We start from the raw sequence: 18,390 nt of genomic DNA, 5'->3' as shown, positions 1-18,390 counted from the left end.
CTTAGAGACTGTCTCTGAGTACTGTGTAGCTTAGAGACTGTCTCTGAGTACTGTGTAGCTTACAGACTGTCTCTGAGTACTGTGTAGCTTATAGACTCTCTCTGAATACTGTGTAGCTTACAGACTGTCTCTGAGTACTGTGTAGCTTACAGACTCTCTCTGAGTACTGTGTAGCTTAAAGACTGTCTCTGAGTACTGTGTAGCTTACAGACTGTCTCTGAGTACTGTGTAGCTTACAGACTGTCTCTGAATACTGTGTAGCTTACAGACTGTCTCTGAGTACTGTGTAGCTTACAGACTCTCTCTGAGTACTGTGTAGCTTACAGACTGTCTCTGAGTACTGTGTAGCTTACAGACTGTCCCTGAGTACTGTGTAGCTTACAGACTGTCTCTGAGTAATGTGTAGCTTACAGACTGTCTCTGAGTACTGTGTAGCTTACAGACTGTCTCTGAGTACTGTGTAGCTTAGAGACTGTCTCTGAGTACTGTGTAGCTTAAAGACTGTCTCTGAGTAATGTGTAGCTTAAAGACTGTCTCTGAGTAATGTGTAGCTTAAAGACTGTCTCTGAGTAATGTGTAGCTTAAAGACTGTCTCAGAATACAGCTTGGAACAATTTGTTTTTTAGGTACAGGGCGCCCGAGGTGTTACTGCGATCCACAAACTACAACAGTCCCATTGATATGTGGGCGGTTGGGTGCATAATGGCAGAAATGTACACACTGAGACCGCTCTTCCCTGGAAGCTCAGAAATAGATGAAATATTCAAAGTGTGCACAGTCCTAGGAACGCCTAAACAGGTATGGAGGGGCTAACAGTTTCATTCTATGCCTCAAAAAGTAAAATTGATCCTGATTTTCAAGGTTACTCTATCATAATAAAACATTCCTTATTGTAGAATACTGATTTTTATGTTACTTGAAACTAATTATCCTGCTGTAATCAGCTTTTTAGATATAAAATGACATGTTATATTAATTTTAATGATGATCCTTTAAAAAATCATTAACAAAAAGTTGAACTGTTCTTAAGATGTGAAAAATGTTTGCTTGAATTTAAAAATGAATAAAAAATGAATGGAATCATTGACTTGCAGGTTTGAATTATGTTGAGTTTTAGTTAGTCTATTTTGCAAAGCAAAAAAGTTGAGGTATAGTGGTGGTAGCCTTGGTTTTGAGGTTATTTTGGAAACAATTTAAACATGGCAAAAAAAGAACATTTGCTACCAGACACTTTTCACACATATCTAGACCCGTAACTCTGGCTCAAATTCTTGTTGAGTTATTTCCCTTGTTCATCAGAGAAAAAAAAGAATTGGCTGGCATTCAATATTTTACACTCTTGTTCTCTTAATCATTAATATGATGTTTTCCTGTTAGGAGAATGCCTTTGAAAGGTAATATTTATACAATGTTTTTGATTGCCATTTCATTATTGAAACACATTCTGTGGTGATTTTATTTTTCACATAGAGTACATATCAGCACACAGTTTAAAATTCTCACCTATACAACAATTCTATGCATTTTGATGGATAAACATGTATACAAAAACAATAAGGCTCAGGCACACCCATAAACTCATTCGTTCGCATATCGAAACGCACCCACAAAAACAAACAAACAAAAAACACAAATACAAGTGCCCTGTGGTTGTATGTACGGTGGAACCACATTGGCTCGAACTCGCTTGGCTCGAGTTTCTAGTTGACTCAAACTGGATGTAAAGAACCGCTTTCTTTATACTAATCCTAAGCCTTTCCACTTGGCTTGAAATTTTCGAGGCTCAGGGTATTTTCGCTGGTCCCTTGGAGTTCGAGCCAACGCGGTTCGACTGTACTAATGACTAAAATTAATATTAAAGCTTTAATCGATATATATTTCTCTCTGTAACCAGGCTGACTGGGAAGACGGTTACCGACTGGCATCAGCGATGAACTTCCGTTGGCCACAATGTGTTCCCCAGAACCTCAAGTCCCTTATCCCCAACGCCAGTAACGAGGCGGTACAACTAATGAAGGACATGTTAAATTGGAACCCACAGAAACGACCCACATCAAGTCAGGTATGGGGTAATGATGGGCTTGGTTTTTCCTTTTCAATTGAGACAGTTAAGTTGGTATAGAACATACATCTTATTAAAGCTGCACACTCACAGATTGACCACGCAATTTGTTGTCCTGGAATGAGCCAAATTTTGTCTAAATGTCTGAAAACCGGTGATAAAAGATCAGATGACAGTTTTTAAAATTTACCCTCGAAATTTAATGTTTTATGGCTGAAAGCATTACTAACACTTTAAGAAAAATGAAATGTTCAGAAGTTTTCTAAACAATTGATTAATGATAGCTGCAGTCATCGAAATTAGACTTTTGGATGAACAAGCCCAAATGCTCATACTAATGCTTGGCATCAAATTTTGTAACAAGCCCTGCTATATGAAATTCAGAATTTGAGCAAGCCCGAAAGACATTTTACCAGTGCAGGGCTTGCGGTCTTGTGCTAATTTCGACCACTGTAGCTGCATGTGTAATATATTTCTTTGTCCTATTTTCAGAGTTTGCGATATCCCTACTTCCAAGTGGGTCAGAACTTGGGCATCACATTACCTACCCCTGCACGGGCCCCGGTAATACAGCCCCCAGCCCCCTCACAGCCTGCTTACCGCAACTCCCCAGACAAACCCCCTGCGCCTTCTCCCCAACACCAACAACATGGAGCTGGGAATGCGGGTCGAATGTTCAACGAAAAACCAAATGTCCCCAACCAGCAACAGCCCGTTGTGCCAAATTACGGTGGGAAACACCAGAACAATGAAGATGTAAGTGTCTTGAATCATTTCAATGCATTAGTTGTTGCAGAACATCCACCTTGTAAATAAAAATAAATGGTAAATAACTACATGTATCTACTAACAGCATTTGAATTATTACAAAATGCTACTTAGGGTTTTTCGTACCCTGTTATATCGAATATCTGCTTATAAATGTCAAACTGTTTTCGAATGTGGTGGGTTTAGTTAGCCATGTTTTGTATTTTGTTTTATCGAATGTTTGCTATCTTGAAGTATTTCTCGAGGTCCAAACAACTTTGATATAGCGAGTTTTGGCTGTATGACATGCTGTGTGATACAAAATTCTGTTCAGAATCTGCCTGTTGCTGTTTGATGTTTATTCAAAAAGTGAGATCAAAGTCTGGATTTCATCAAGGATAAAAAACAATTGTTGCAAACAAAATCTTTGAGTGAGTCCCTTTAAAAACGATTTATTATTCTTTCAGGATGGTTTTCAAATATCCGTCACAAAGAAACAAAGTGCAAGAAAGCGGTGGGGCGGGGGTGTATCTGATACGTGGGACGATTTTGAAGATCTCGATTTTGGTGTGCCAAGAAAACAGAAAGCGTCACCCGTGAAACCGTTACCTGGTATAAAACATGCCGATAAAAAGGAGAATATGTTTAATGACGATGAAGATGATTTCTTATCGTGAGTGCATTTAATTTGTTCATTTTTTATACATGTATAATAATATATAACTGATTATCAGTAACTAGCTGGGTTTGTTTTATTTATATCAAAACACTAGCTAATTAAACTCCATAAAATTTAATGTCATTTGATATGGAGTTAGTCAAATCATGCTTAAGCACATAATTGATGTTAACTGATCTCCTGCATTTTTATGCATGCTTGAAACACTAAAAATGAAAAATGTAGCCTTAACTGATTAGTGTAATGGATTAGGTATATGTAAATGTTCTCCAATTAGCACAGTAGTTAGTGCACTTGCTTCTCACCTAGGGGACCCAGGTTTGATTCGCAACTTGAGCGCATGTGAGTTTGGTTTGTGGTCACCAAGCGGGACAAGCGGGTTTTCTCGGAGTTCTCCAGTTTGCCCCACAACAAACGACCACACTCTTGCGCAACCTTGTGCCAACGAGTGTGACTTATATAAATAACAATAACTTGTTTCGCAATCATTGTAAAAAAAAATAAGTTTAAACTTAGTACATGTAAAGTTTAATTAAGTTTTTATGCGTGTAAAATATAAGGATGTTGTTTTTTCTCATACACAAGAAAGAAGTGATATAAAATTGCTTGTAAATTTTTTTTTTTTCAGGAGTATACTGGGTAAAAAATCATCGAAGGGCAATCAAAGGGTACCATCAGGAAGGTCAAGAGAGTCGTCAGCTAAGCAGCACTACATGTCCAAAGCCAGATATTTGCCAGGTACGAAACTAACAATAACTTACCTGTACTTGTGTAATTCATATTTTGTAGATTAACAACAGATATTTGTCAAACAAAATGCCCCCCCGAACGCCACTTTGTTCAATTGAATAAAGGTGATTTAGGGAGAAATGCATCCTGAATAGATGCACAAGTTTCAGGAAGCAAATGATAAAAGTTTTGAGTTTGATTTGGGGCAAAATTCCCTCCCCCCAAGGAAAAAGAAAAGAAAGAAGACTGTTGATCGCGACCTTGACATTTGACCTCCTAATCCATAAATCAATAGTAGTCAAGGGGTCAACTACTGGTCCATTGTAATCATCAACTGAAGTTGCATGGTCCTTGGTCAAACCATTCTTAAGTTATTGTGCACTCAAAAAATGGTTTGCTTTCTTTAATCATGAAATGCTTTGAAATGATACCAATATAATATGGGGTCATTAAGCATTAAGCATCCAAAATGCACATATTTGTACAACAATACCTTAAGACATTACATGAAAATATCAAAGGGAGGGACATTTGTACTATATATTAATTTTCTTTTCTTTTCCATTTTGACCTGGCTTCAAAATTTTCATTGATTCTTTAATTTTTGAAGTTATTGAAATCATCAGTTATTTATGAATTAATCTGTTTAGTTTTGAAGTAATATTAGATATTAATAGATATTTTTTTTATCAATCAAACAATATTTGAGTTTATTAGAAATACTCATTTATTTATGCATAATTAAATTTTACATTCTTTATTCATTTGATGATTTTTTCAATCATTTATTATACCATTTATTCACATAAACAACACATTCTGAAGTCATTGAACTTTTCAACTTCAATCATGAATGTTTAAGTAATTCCAAGATTGCAGTGTTCTTCCTTGTTTTGATTGTTTATGATAACATTCTTCACGACAGGTAAATCAAGGTGGGTTTTAATTATTTAGCGTTAATTACCATTTAGGGATGGATAATGTAGCGAATATTCATTGCAGATTGAAAGAAAAGCCATCAATAAATGGCCTTAATCTTGGGGTCAGTTATTCTGATCAACAAGTTTTTGAGATGTATTACACACATGGGATTTAAGGGAAATTTTGTTTTTAATGTACACAAGAATTGGAAGTTTCCTGGGGAGTGATAAAAGGTATACCTGGTAGTCAGTGGTCCCACAGGAGCAATTATTAACAACCACTTAATGCATTCAACACAGTTTGCTTCTACCTTTGGGATTGTACATTTCAAACAGTCTCCTGTTTTTCAAGGCCAAAAATTGAAAATCGCATGACTTCCAACAAATTGAATTAAAAAATGATACTAATATAATGACAGTCAAATACTACACAGGGAGACTGTTAAAACGCAATACATGTATGTTGAAGAAAAATTTTGATAAACAAAAAATGTTCAGCCAAGTTATTACAGATTTTGCAAACTCCGCGCAGGGTTACTTCCCTTTGTAAACAGTACAGTAACACTGCCACCACAAGATTTTCATCCAAAATTGGATGAAAACTTTTAATGGCATTTTTTTTAATCATATATATTTATTCTTATATCCTTTCTTAAATAATTACTTTACGCCAGTTGATAGGCATAATATGTTTTATAAAAAAATAACAATTAAAAAAAACATTCGGAAATGTTCGGTCTTTTTTCAAATTGAAAGTAGGATTTACAAATTACAATATCAACATGGATGTGTTGTTAGCTATTCAGACATGTATCGAACGTTTTCGTCTTCCGTTGCATTTTTTCCTTTTATGGAATAAAATCGTTTATTTTCTAAACAAATGAAACATGTTGCTGGAATTTCTTTTAAAGGTGTTCCGTCCATTTTGTAAATTGCAATCACGTGCCGTTTCTATCATCACGTGATATTTGTGAAGGCAGTGATTACTGTACTGCAAGGGAAGTAACACTGCGCGGAGTTTGCAGATTTTGATGCAAAAAAATGCCTGCGTATAATACCCAGTAACAATTTTTTGAACTTTTTTTCTGAGGTCAATTTCAAGCCGAGAGTTTGTTTAGATTTATGTAGAAAGGGATGTTACTCGCGTCATATTGATCGAGTATATACGGGTTAAAACGGCAGTTGAAGATCGGGATACAGAATATCGTTATTCGTTTAGAATTTAAAGTTACCGTAATTCACCTAAGCGTTCGGACACTCTAAATATTTGGACACCCATAATTATTTCCCAAAATAATTCATTTTGCGTACCTTATTTTCGGACACCCAAAGGACATCAATCATAACTTTCATAGTTACCAAGTTTCACAGACGAAGATTATTGATTTTTATCTTTACAATGCCTGGCTAGATTACCTAACCGTATACACCACTGTGACAATTTAATTAGTTACTACCCATCCTAAACGATTTATTGCCTGTTGAAAAGGAAGTGTGATATATTTATTTGAGGATTAAACAAACAACAAGGGATTAAGAAAACATCGACATGGCATGTTTGTAAAACGATCTGCCAATAAGCTTTCAAACTTGTACCACACTTATAGACTATATGAAGCAATAATGTACAGTTATACATTAATCCTGCATAGCAATGTCCATGCTCTCCATGAGATCCTCATGGGTATAACTGTAAGTTATGTGACGTCACACAGTGTGACTCTTTGATCTGAAGCCGATGGAATGTGTTTATTCAGTTCAGTGCATGTATAAAATGGTGTTTTAATTAACTTGATGAAGGATTTACACTTATAGGCGTACTAAATAAGTTTATGACCATTGTTTACTACGGATAAATTAATAAGTGGTAAAAAGCAAACATGAAGAAAAAAGGCAGGTTAAACAAACATGTAAATAAAATGTAAAAATGATAATTTTCTATGTATTCGGAGAGCGAAAAAAATAATTAATTTATGGTGTCCGAACTCTTGTGAATTACGGTATTCAATATTATTTTGAATAATAAATTGAATTAAACAATAATCAAACTTACATATAAAATAGCAAAGTTGGGCACTGTCAAAATATTTTTTGCATAACATAACTTTTCATTCTCGACAGTATGGTTGTATGGTTTTAAAGATAGCCATCGCCATTTTCACCAAAAAAAAAAAAATTGTCACTGTCAACAAACATGGTGGCTGAAAATGCCGGACGATTTTGACATTTTTTCTATGCGTCTTTTAACCAAAAACAAAGATTAAAAGGTTTTTTCTCGGACTTTTCACAGATTTTTTTCCCTGCGTCTAATACCCCCTATCGTCTTATACCCAGTCATTTACGGTACTGAAATTATCTTCAAAGTACATGCATTCCGTTTTTTATGTTTCACATTGTGAAATGACTAATGGTTTCTCTTTCACTACAAGCTTATACAGAGATGCCAAAAGGAAAAACGTGAGCAAAGAAGATTATCAAAATATTAATTGACCTTACGACAGCGGCTTCTAAGCCACGCCCCCTGATATCAAGGGAGCGAACTCTGTCTATGTCCGTCAAACAAACGAGGAAGTAAATAATGGCGTCTCGCGTCGTTTCGCTTTCCGATATTCCTGACAAATTATCATAAATGTCACATAACAATGCGAAAAAAATAGAAGTCAAAGGAATTTGTAACTGGCTGCTACATCGGAAGGCTCGATATATCTTTAGAAAATGACGATATCTAACATTTACGGGGTGAAATCTATCCAAGTCAGAGAAAATCAGATAGCCGCCATGTTGTCAACATTGACATCGATACAAAGGAAAAGCGTGTGTGTGACGCATACTGTAAATGCAAACAAGGGTAAGTTTAACTTTTAATAACACCGGTCCTTCTTATAGTATTGTTGAAACAAAGATTAAATCATCGCACAGTATGAGTAAATCATAAATGGCCCGAATGGGGAACCCGGAAGTGACATTAAATAACAGTTACATGCCAGCTATACAGTATAACCTTGTACTCTACAGTATGAGCAGAAATGGTTTATTGGGGTTATGCATAAAAAGTTTCAGTTCTAAGCGATTGAACACTCCCCCTTATGAATAATAATGTAATAGTTGACAAGTGACAATCGTGGGTGATACCAATCTGTAACTATTGCATTGCTCAAACATTCACATGCTTTGGTTTTTGTTCTTACAGAAATTGTGGAACATGTTCACACACTCTGGCTGTAAAAGTAGACCTGGGAGGAAAAGTGCCCCCGGTGTGGGGCTCAAACTCACAACCACCAGAACACTAGCCCGGCGCTCTAACCAACTAAGCTGACCGGGCAGCTGGTTCTAACCCACACACACTACCCTCCCCCCATTTACTGGTTAAGGCTGGTGGAGGGTCTCCTGCTATTTACCGTTGACACCATTAAAGTATTCTGATTGATGGAGATAAGGAAGTCCCCTTATTATTGTCTTCAACAAGCCTACCGCCACAGGGGACCTAGCATCAGACCGGAAACCGCCCCCCCTACACACACACATGATATTTGCCAGTCCAGGCAATGTCAACCGCAAGAGAAAACCAGTGATGACAAGATTTACAAATAATCGGTAGGACCTATTTTAAAGCTTTTTATAACATTTAGTTTTACTTTGCTGTACCAAAGTAATGGACTTTGTCCAGAGAAAAACAACAACCACAAAACATTAGCTATTATCTTGTCAACATTTCATTATGATATACATGTAGAAAGCAAACATCAAAGGCAGTAGCATTTACAGCTAGTATTAAAATATTTAACAATACATGTAACTGATTTATTTTAATATTGGCATCTTTTATTTATTTCAGGAAAGTGTGGTCTTTTGAAGAGAGTTCTTGAAGTTGTTCAGCATGTTGTTTTGATGGATTCTTGGAAGGATGTACCTCTATGATGTTAGCTTCAGTTCTGGAGTATAACACCAGTTGTTGCATATTTAATATCAGATTTATTAAATACATTGTTGTTTTGCAAACATTACTTAAACTTTGATATTTCTTTGGTGTTTATGTATGATATTGTAGGTGAATATCTCTTTATTGCAATGGCAAATATATTTTAAAATATATAGCATTAGCAGAAGTTATTTTTCACTGTTAAAGCTGCACTTTCACAGATTGATCACTTTGACAACTTACACAGGATTCGATTGCATTTATCATATTTTGGCTCGGAGAAGTTTGCTTTGTGATTTATATATTAGGTCTTAATTTAAAGAATGCCAAAATAAGCCGATTCTGAGACAAAAAGTGTCAAACTAGAATTCTGTGAGAGTGCAACTTTAAGAATACTGTTAATCGAGTGTGCATGTGATCCGGACTCTGAACATTGGATGAACTATCATTAAATATTGTAGATTTTATCGGACTCTGAACATTGGATGAACTATCATTAAATATTGTAGATTTTATACGTAAATGGCCCAAAATATAAGAATAACAATGAAAATATGTACATGTTTGACTTGTTCTTTATTCATAATAAGTCTAAGTCTTTACAGCACATGTTTGGCAGAATCAAGTTCTAATCAACATAATAATTGATTTAAATGTACAGTGAAATAAATTGTTTTATACAGAAAATAATACCTTAACGATTCAGACCGATCTGTTCTCGTTTTTTTTTTTTTTGGTGGCTCAAATATTTATCTGAGTTTTGGAGGAGGCCTAGCTGGTGTGTGCTGGTCAAATACAGTAGCTGCTTGAGGGTCAGGGTTTTCTTGATTGGATTTCCCGTCGACAAAGTGCTGATATGAAAATAAGAAATCTATGAAATGTGTCGGAATGACAGCTACAAAAGCCATTGTTTACATAGGAACCATACGAGTAGATGAGATTCGGAAGCATGCGATGGTTCGGACAAAAATTTAGTTGTACGATATTTCCTGATTTACTTTGAAAGCAAAGCAGTTTATAAAAACTACATAACGGTATCAACAAAAATACCTCCATCTTGAATCAAATTTATTGTGTCCATGTTGAACCTGATATTAAATTGCAATTATTAAATGCCGATTTGACAACACAAGGCAAAGCATAAATGTACGATGTTTATAGTTTAAAAATAGTAACACTTATTTAGGTCATGCACGGACAATTTCAGTATTAATGAGCGGATTGGAATAAGTAGTTTTGTCCAAAAAAATACTTTTGTACAGACGTATAGATGTTTCGCCTTTGAACGATCTTTCAAAATTTCCAAGTTCAGCTGTTGATGAGGTCTTCCACAGAGTCTGATACAGCACTTGCATTTTTCTAAATAACTCGCTGGTTTCGAATACGGAACGAATTGGAAGCCATCTTTAGTTGGCCTGGCTACCTTGTAACCGAATTACAAGTGCCATGACAACACCTTTTTACCATAATACTTAAAAAGGCGAGGAATTGCCAGCGCATGTATATGACGGACTCTGGTCAGTTTGACGGACAAAATGGCGGATAGCAACACGGCTTATCAGCCCTACATTCTGATTGGCTGATAGGACCTGTCAATCAAATCCTGTCGTAAGGTCAATTGCATGTTAAATTTTGAATATTATTTGTACCATAAACGAGTCAGTCCAACGCATTCATTTTCACTAATTAATTTTACATCTTCTTTCAGGTATCAATCCAAAGAGCAGCAGTCGCAAGGAGTCTGGTGCCCCTGGCCCCCTGGGAGGCACCAACTGGGGAAGCCCAACCCTCAATAAGGGCAGCGGGATGAACGTGGGGCGTGCCAACCAGGGTGTGGGCAGTAACGTTGGGTCACCATCATATGTACCATCGTTCTTGTCCAGTAATAAACCAAACAGTAAGTCAATGTTCCATAATCACTGGGAGATATTTAGTGATGTGTGTTCGCCTGACCAAAGAGGTCATGGGTTAGAGTCACATCATGGTGAGAGTGATCTTGTAGTGTAGGTGTCCCCCTGACCAAAGAGGTCATGGGTTAGAGTCACATTATGATGAGAGTGGTCTTGTAGTGTAGGTGTCCCCCCAGACCAAAGAGGTCATGGGTTAGAGTCACATCATGGTGAGAGTGGTCTTGTAGTGTAGGTGTCCCCCTGACCAAAGAGGTCATGGGTTAGAGTCACATCAGGGTGAGAGTGGTCTTGTAGTGTAGGTGTCCCCCTGACCAAAGAGGTCATGGGTTAGAGTCACATCAGGGTGAGAGTGGTCTTGTGGTGTAGGTGTTCCCCTGACCAAAGAGGTCATGGGTTAGAGTCACATCAGGGTGAGAGTGGTCTTGTAGTGTAGGTGTCCCCCCAGACCAAAGAGGTCATGGGTTAGAGTCACATCAGGGTGAGAGTGGTCTTGTAGTGTAGGTGTCCCCCCAGACCAAAGAGGTCATGGGTTAGAGTCACATCATGGTGAGAGTGGTCTTTTAGTGTAGGTGTCCCTCTGACCAAAGAGGTCATGGGTTAAAGTCACATCATGGTGAGAGTGGTCTTGTGGTGTAGGTGTTCCTTCTTACCCAAGAGGTCATGGGTTAGAGTCACATCATGGTGAGAGTGGTCTTGTGGTGTAGGTTTCCTCCCCCCCCCCCGACCCAAGAGGTCATGGGTAAGAGTCCCATCATGGTGAGAGTGGTCTTGTAGTGTAGGTGTTCCTTCTTACCCAAGAGGTCATGGGTTAGAGTCACATCATGGTGAGAGTGGTCTTGTAGTGTAGGTGTTCCTTCTTACCCAAGAGGTCATGGGTTAGAGTCACATCATTGTGAGAGTGGTCTTGTGGTGAAGGTGTCCCCCCCCGACCCAAGAGGTCGGGTTAGAGTCACATCAGGGTGAGAGTGGTCTTGTGGTGTAGGTGCCCCCCCCCCTGACCCAAGAGGTCATTGGTTAGAGTCACATCATGTTGAGAGTGATCTAGTGCAATCCAAGAAGTCATGGGTTGGAGTTCCACCAGGGTGGAAGTGCTTTAGTGATATGGGTGTCCACCTCTCACCCAAGAGGTCATGGGTTACAGTGCCACCAGGGTGAGTGTGGTTTAATGTATTATATGGGTATTTGCCTCAACACAAGAGGTCATGGGTTGGAGTTCCGTCTGGGTGAAAGTATCTAATAGTATAGGTGTCTGTCTCTCATCCAAGATGTCGTGGGATAGATTCCCACCAGGATGGGAGTGGTCTAATGGCTGCAGTAATTTAAGACAATGACTTCTCTGACTGTGTGTAACCTCTCAATGCAAAACATTTATAAAGCAGTTACTTTAAAGAACAGAGATTAAATATTGTTTTGTATTTGAACAAAGCACTCAACTCAATAACACCTTTTGCAGATTACTCCAATGTAAGTTGGAAGCGGGCCCAGCCAGCCCCGATATCTTTAAACAAGAACTCTGCAGGCTACAGACAACCAGTCGGTGGTGCACAACCAGGACGTACTGACTGGGCAGCTAAGTATGAATGATTTCCCCTTATTTCAATATTCGGTCCTATACTAGTATGTTGAATATGTTCCATTGAAGCACATTGTTAAATGGCAAAATATATTGAAGATGATTCTGAATATACAATTTAGCATCTCTTCGGCTTGGTTTTGTACCATATATATACTCTGGTGTTAAAAATTATAATGTATAGCATGGTGAGATGGTCTAGTGTGATTTTTAGGCCATTGGAGGAAAAAAGTCCTGGAATTGTGATAGCTGTAGTGGCATTGTCTGCATTTACAATGTTATTGGTGTCATGCAAAAGCTTTAAAGCTGCACTCTCACAGATTGACTGTTTTTCACAAGTTTTTTAATATTTACTTTCGAAAAATTATGTTTTAGGGCTAAAAGCATTTCTAACGCTTTCAAAAAATGAGTTTTTCAGCAGTTTTCTTAACAAATAAAATCTGTTATTTATTGAGTTATCTTATAAATATGACTGAATTGAATGCACTGATGCAAAAATTAGCTGATTCTGAGACAAAAAATAAAACAGTGTCAATCGGTGATATTGAAGCTTTAACCTTTGCCATTACTCAAAAATATTCAAGATATCCTAATGAAACTTGGTGAACAGAGACAATAAGCACATGTAAAACAAGGCCCATAAAACTGGGTATAATAATTGTTGAGTTATGCCTCTTGTTCAACTGTTGTGGAAAAACGGTTTACATTATCGTTCACTTTGCTGCACTTTTGTTTAACTAACCTGAGCCTTGATGGCCTTGGAAAATTCATTGCAGTTGATTCATATAATTTTATATCAATCTTAGCATAAGAGTGTGTAGGATTCATCTTTCATTTTATGAATGTAAGCAGAATAAAAAGCAGAATAAAAAATAAAAAATAAAACAGCGAACATTTCTGAATTGTTTGTAGTATTGCATACTATAATTGCATCAACATACTACATAATACTTGAATAATGTTAATGTAATATAAAATTATATTTTCTTTTCTTTCAGGTATTTGAAGTCATGATAGTCTACTTTTTCCATCCTTCATACAAACTTTATTTCATCAGGAACAATCACTCTACACACCTTGTACAGACACATCAATACTTACCTCCCTTGCCTGCAAAAAAAAGAAAACCCAACAAAAACTGGAACTTTTTAAGTATAAATCCATATTGTTGGTGCAAAATATATGTTTTATGTTTTAATTTAGACATAAGTTTGGTAATAAATCATCATTCACTGTAGTAATGTTGTTTCATTAAAGCTGCATTTTGTGTAAATGTGAAAGCATGTTACCATGACAACTTTATTTTTGTTGTTAAGGGTTAAATTCAAATTCTATTTTGTATATATTGTTATAAGGATAAATGGATGTTAATTTTGAAATCTGTGATTTTAGTAACTGCAAATCATGGTGATTAAGAAAAAAGTGACCTTTTGTAATTATATTCTCATGAAAAGTTTTTATGTACATGTAAACAAAGAGACCTCTCGTCTATAAACCTGAGAGTATTTATTTATTGTCAGAAACATTAGATCGTTGACAGGTTTTTTGTTATTAAAGGGGCTAGACACCAGATGATCCCAAAATCGGCAAAGACATTATTTCCACAAAACAAACCAAGAATTGCCAATACGAGCTCGCATGAGGCCGATAATACATCATTTTACATGATTAAACGTATATTTTGTCTCTGTCTCAGCTGAGTTAATCTGTTTAAAATTAGAACATAATGGTTTTCCAGTATATAGTGTGTATATTTAGCATGTGAAAGTCACATGATTAGTACAGATGCAACACCCACGCTATTTTTAAATGAACTTGGATTACGTGGTAGAAAACCCCAGTAAATTTTGAAATCGGAAAAATACGCAAATAATTGCAAAAGATACATGTGTCGTAAGCGATGTGATACATCAGTAAGTAAGATTCAATGCAAAGTTTTTGACAATTTTCTTTTTTTATTGCAATTGTATCATCTGGTGTCTAGCCCCTTTAAGTCACATTTGTGTTTATAGCATCAGTATAAAAATAACATATTATTTTATTTAATCAAAAGACAAGAACAAAAGGCAAGTGGAATTTTACTAGTTTATTGAAAAAGGAATCCAGCATTTTTAAGTTCTAAGCTTTTACATTGTTTTGTGTCTGTGCTAATCTGTTATGAGTTATCGTTGTGTTTCCATATATTCTTCCCTTGTGCCAGCCTTTTAGTAGAGGATATTATAAAAGTGATAGCAGTTATTCGGTTATTCTTTAAAGAGACTGTTTCATGAATTATTAGGATTGACATATTGTTTTTTATGAGGAAAAGCAATCCTTGCATGATCAAGAAGACTCCATCATAGGCTTTAGAAAGAGAACAACTTTTCATAAAAATTTAAAAAAATGTGTCAGAAAATTCCTGGTTTACCGAAACAATACTGAAATTGAAGACTTCAAACTTGACATTGAAACATACAATAAACTAATTTGGTAGGATTTTTTTATCTGTGACAAACACAAAATATGTCTGAGAGTTCCTTTTAGTTAATTTAAATCTAAATAATATATAAAAATATAGCATATTCTATTATGTTTGCTTAGTTCACTTACAATGCATTTTCATGAAAACTGAAAAAAATAGAAAAAAGTTCACTTTTGCACGAAAATACACTTGAGAACACTTTAGAACATGTGTATTTTGGGACAAACTACATATGTTAAGCTCTTGTATGGATTGTTTGAATGCTACTGTGCTTAAAAATTGTGAAGAAATCATTAACATTTTTGTTACTCGATGCCAACTTTCAGCATTTCATATTTATATTTTGTGTTTATTCAATATTCTGTTTCTGTTAGTATTTTGTGTATGTATGTTGTTTATGTGTCTTGCCAGGTAGATGATAATTTATACTTTGTGTACAGGAAGGTTTAAGTTTGACAGGTTAATAAAATAAGTTGTTTCAATTAATCTGTAACCTTAAGTATCAGAAGTTGTATATAATTAAAAGGCCATTTAAGTTTCATTGATTTTTTTTTCGGTTTTTATTTTTGTATATTTTAAAATTGAATATCTATGCTTAAGTATATGATATTTATGCAACAGTCTTAAGTAATAAAAGGGTTTTACAAGAGAGGAAATAGTGTGTAGCGTTCATGTGGCTTTAAATTACAGAAACTGATTCGTCAAATTTTTTTTTGGCTCGTCTGTTCTTGTTAATTTTAAAAGAAAAGAAATCAATATAAAATCTTTAAAATAATTAACAATGAACTAAGTATGTCTGTTATGTAACCAATGACCATAGGCATATTTATAGCCAGGGCCCACAACTCTTTCTTGAATATTTGTAGAGTTATGCCCATCAACGATTGGAGGAAGAAAACGAAGCAAATGTTAGCATCTACTAACAGTATGCTCTGATTCTGTTATAATAAAAGTGGTTTTGTTATTTTGGAATTAATGAAATTTTTCTTCTGTTTTTTCCTAGAACACCTAGTTAATCCTCCTTTTAACCATTTTAAAGAAAAGAATCTTGTTTAATACCATTCTGTGTACAAAGTATATTTGTCAGGCTACGGCATTAAATCAGTCTGTGATAGATTATAACTACACATGTTCATGTTCTATGTATTTGGGCTGTGGACTAGCCATTTGAAACGCTAGTTCAGCTTTGTTTACACACAACACACATTTAAATTTGGTACATAATTGGGCAAGCATCAGTTTTGGTCATATCAAGCAACATCCACCTCAGTATATGTCACTTACTGAAATGTCAGAATATGTCATATCACATCATTACAATCATTTTCGTTGTAACCAATTAAATGTTAAATCTCATACTTAGCATGAAAAGCACACAGTCACACACACCATTTTCCAACTGTAATCAAATAAATCCGTCCCCCACAAATGTTGTTAAACTTTGTATACTTGTATTAAATAATACAGTTTGTTGTTGTCCGGAACATATTTAAGTGTCGTTCCCAAGAATATTTGACCCACAGACAGAGTTTAAAAACAACAACACTTGAATATGCTGTGTTCAGAGAAAATTAATAAGTTTTATTACTAATACTCTGTGGTCGCTGTTTTTGTCTACTGTATTAAAACCCAAATGTTCTGGTGAAAAGGGAAACCGGGGGGGCTTATCAGTAGTTGTTTTGTATTGAAGACTTTGTTTTGTATGATGGTGATGTTATGTATTCTAATTTGAATGCTATATTTTGAAATATGAACCATTTATTTGTTTACACTTTACAATAGTAAGTAAAGAATAAAAAAGTATCTAAACTTATGTGTTGTGGCTTTTTTTAAAAAGGGACTAAGAGGGTGCGAGTGGTCTAGTGGTGTAGGTGTTCACCTCTAACCCAAGAGGTTGTGGGTTTGATACCCACCAAGGTGAGTGGTCTAATGGAACAGGTGTTCGCCTCTCACCCAAGAGGTTATGGGTTCGATTCCCACCAGGGGGCAAGTGTTTTAGGTGTCAGCCTCTCACCCAAGAGGTTAAGGGTTTGATTCCTACCAGCGTGCAAGTGCTCTAGTGGAAAAGGTGTCTGCCCCTCACCCAAGAGGTTGTGGGTTGGATACCCACCAAAGTGCAAATGGTCCAGGGGTATAGGTGTCCATCTCTTACCCAAGGGTTTGTGGATTTGATCCCCACCAGGTTGAGAGTGGTCTAGTGGAAAAGGTGTCAGCATCTCACCCAAGAGGTTGTGGGTTCGATACCTACCAGGGGGCAAGTGGTCTAGTCGTATAGGTATCCGCCTCTCACCCAAGAGGTTAAGGGCTCAATTCCTACCAGCGTGTGAGTGCTCTTGAGGAATAGGTGTCCGCCTCTCACCCATGAGGTTGTGGGTTCAATACCCAACAGGGTGCAATCTGCCTAGTGATATAGGTGACCGCCTCTCATCAAAGAGGTTATGGGTTCGATACCCACCAAGGTGCGGGAAGCCAAGTGGTATAGGTGTTTACCTCTAACCCAATAGCTTGTGGATTTGATCCCCACAAGGGTGAGAGGTCTGGTGGTATTGGTGTCCGCCTCTAATCCAAGAGGTTGTGGGTTCGTTACCCACCAGGTGTACTCTTAGAAATGACAGGAATATAGGTTTCTACCCAGGGAAAGGACTAAAGAAGTCCTAGTTTTGCAGAGCTTGTGTTGGCTTTAAGGTTTTTACCTCGTCTGTCTTTGGAAAAAAAACGTCGGGTTGTTGTGATGGCCAGAGAGGTTGTGCTAAAACTCGAAACTTTGCCATAACATAAAAAATTGGTACTGTACATGTATATTTTTAGAGACAATACAATAGGGTTATTAGTACTGCGTTTCGATCCGGGAGGTGAAATCAAAATCTGCAAAAATCCACGACCCTTTTATTATATACATTATTAGTTAGATCACTTGTTTTTATAATAAATGTCATTTTAACGACGCACTATTTTGTTTTATGACGTCATTTTAACATTGCGCGGTAAAAAAATGACCACCCCCTGTGTGACTGGGTCCTTCCGGTGACAACATGGCCGATATTGTTTGAAAAACGTGGTCGTCAAAAACTTGAATATTGTTAACTTTCTGTTTGAAATAACTATCAGTGATTATATGCAGTATGAAGTATAAACTTTTCTCCATTGTATAAGCATATTTAAACTATCATGAGCTCCCGAAAAGGTTCAAAATTCTCAAAGGAAGATCTTGACCAGATTGCCCAAGCCACGAGGTTGCTTTTGGATTCAAGATTTGATACATTGGAGTCTATGATTGATGAGTGTGCGAAGTCGTCTGATTTGACAAAAGCTAAATCAAACATTTTGGTAAATGTGTACAAAATTGACAATAATGATCAGTATCAGAAAAGGGAAAATATCAGAATTGGC

The 18,390-nt window shown here is 36.4% G+C and overlaps 1 protein-coding gene and 2 long non-coding RNA genes across 3 annotated transcripts in view; 2 read left to right on the top strand and 1 right to left on the bottom strand.

Moving 5' to 3' along the window:
* The window catches only part of LOC128214090 (serine/threonine-protein kinase ICK-like), a 28,337-nt gene extending 11,528 nt beyond the window's left edge, over positions 1-16,809 (top strand). The window contains exons 7-14 of the mRNA XM_052920344.1: positions 627-798; positions 1,895-2,062; positions 2,555-2,818; positions 3,277-3,482; positions 4,117-4,226; positions 10,765-10,953; positions 12,420-12,540; positions 13,538-16,809. Of these exons, the coding sequence (XP_052776304.1) occupies positions 627-798; positions 1,895-2,062; positions 2,555-2,818; positions 3,277-3,482; positions 4,117-4,226; positions 10,765-10,953; positions 12,420-12,540; positions 13,538-13,553 (1,246 nt within the window). The 3' untranslated portion in view covers positions 13,554-16,809. The remainder of the gene's footprint in view (positions 1-626; positions 799-1,894; positions 2,063-2,554; positions 2,819-3,276; positions 3,483-4,116; positions 4,227-10,764; positions 10,954-12,419; positions 12,541-13,537) is intronic.
* On the top strand, positions 7,894-9,229 carry LOC128214092 (uncharacterized). Its single transcript, XR_008257865.1, has 3 exons — positions 7,894-7,985; positions 8,328-8,731; positions 8,973-9,229. It is a non-coding gene; the product is annotated as an uncharacterized LOC128214092 (long non-coding RNA).
* LOC128214091 (uncharacterized) lies at positions 8,845-10,209 on the bottom strand. The gene is made up of 3 exons (XR_008257864.1): positions 10,107-10,209; positions 9,750-9,907; positions 8,845-9,069 (listed from the first exon to the last, which is right to left on the bottom strand). It is a non-coding gene; the product is annotated as an uncharacterized LOC128214091 (long non-coding RNA).
* Positions 16,810-18,390: the final 1,581 nt, after the last annotated feature.

This window comes from Mya arenaria, chromosome 13 (genome assembly GCF_026914265.1).
Source record: "Mya arenaria isolate MELC-2E11 chromosome 13, ASM2691426v1".
Lineage (NCBI taxonomy): Eukaryota > Metazoa > Mollusca > Bivalvia > Myida > Myidae > Mya > Mya arenaria.
Note: the sequence above shows the minus strand (reverse complement) of the source record. Positions and strands in the feature narration are given on the sequence as shown.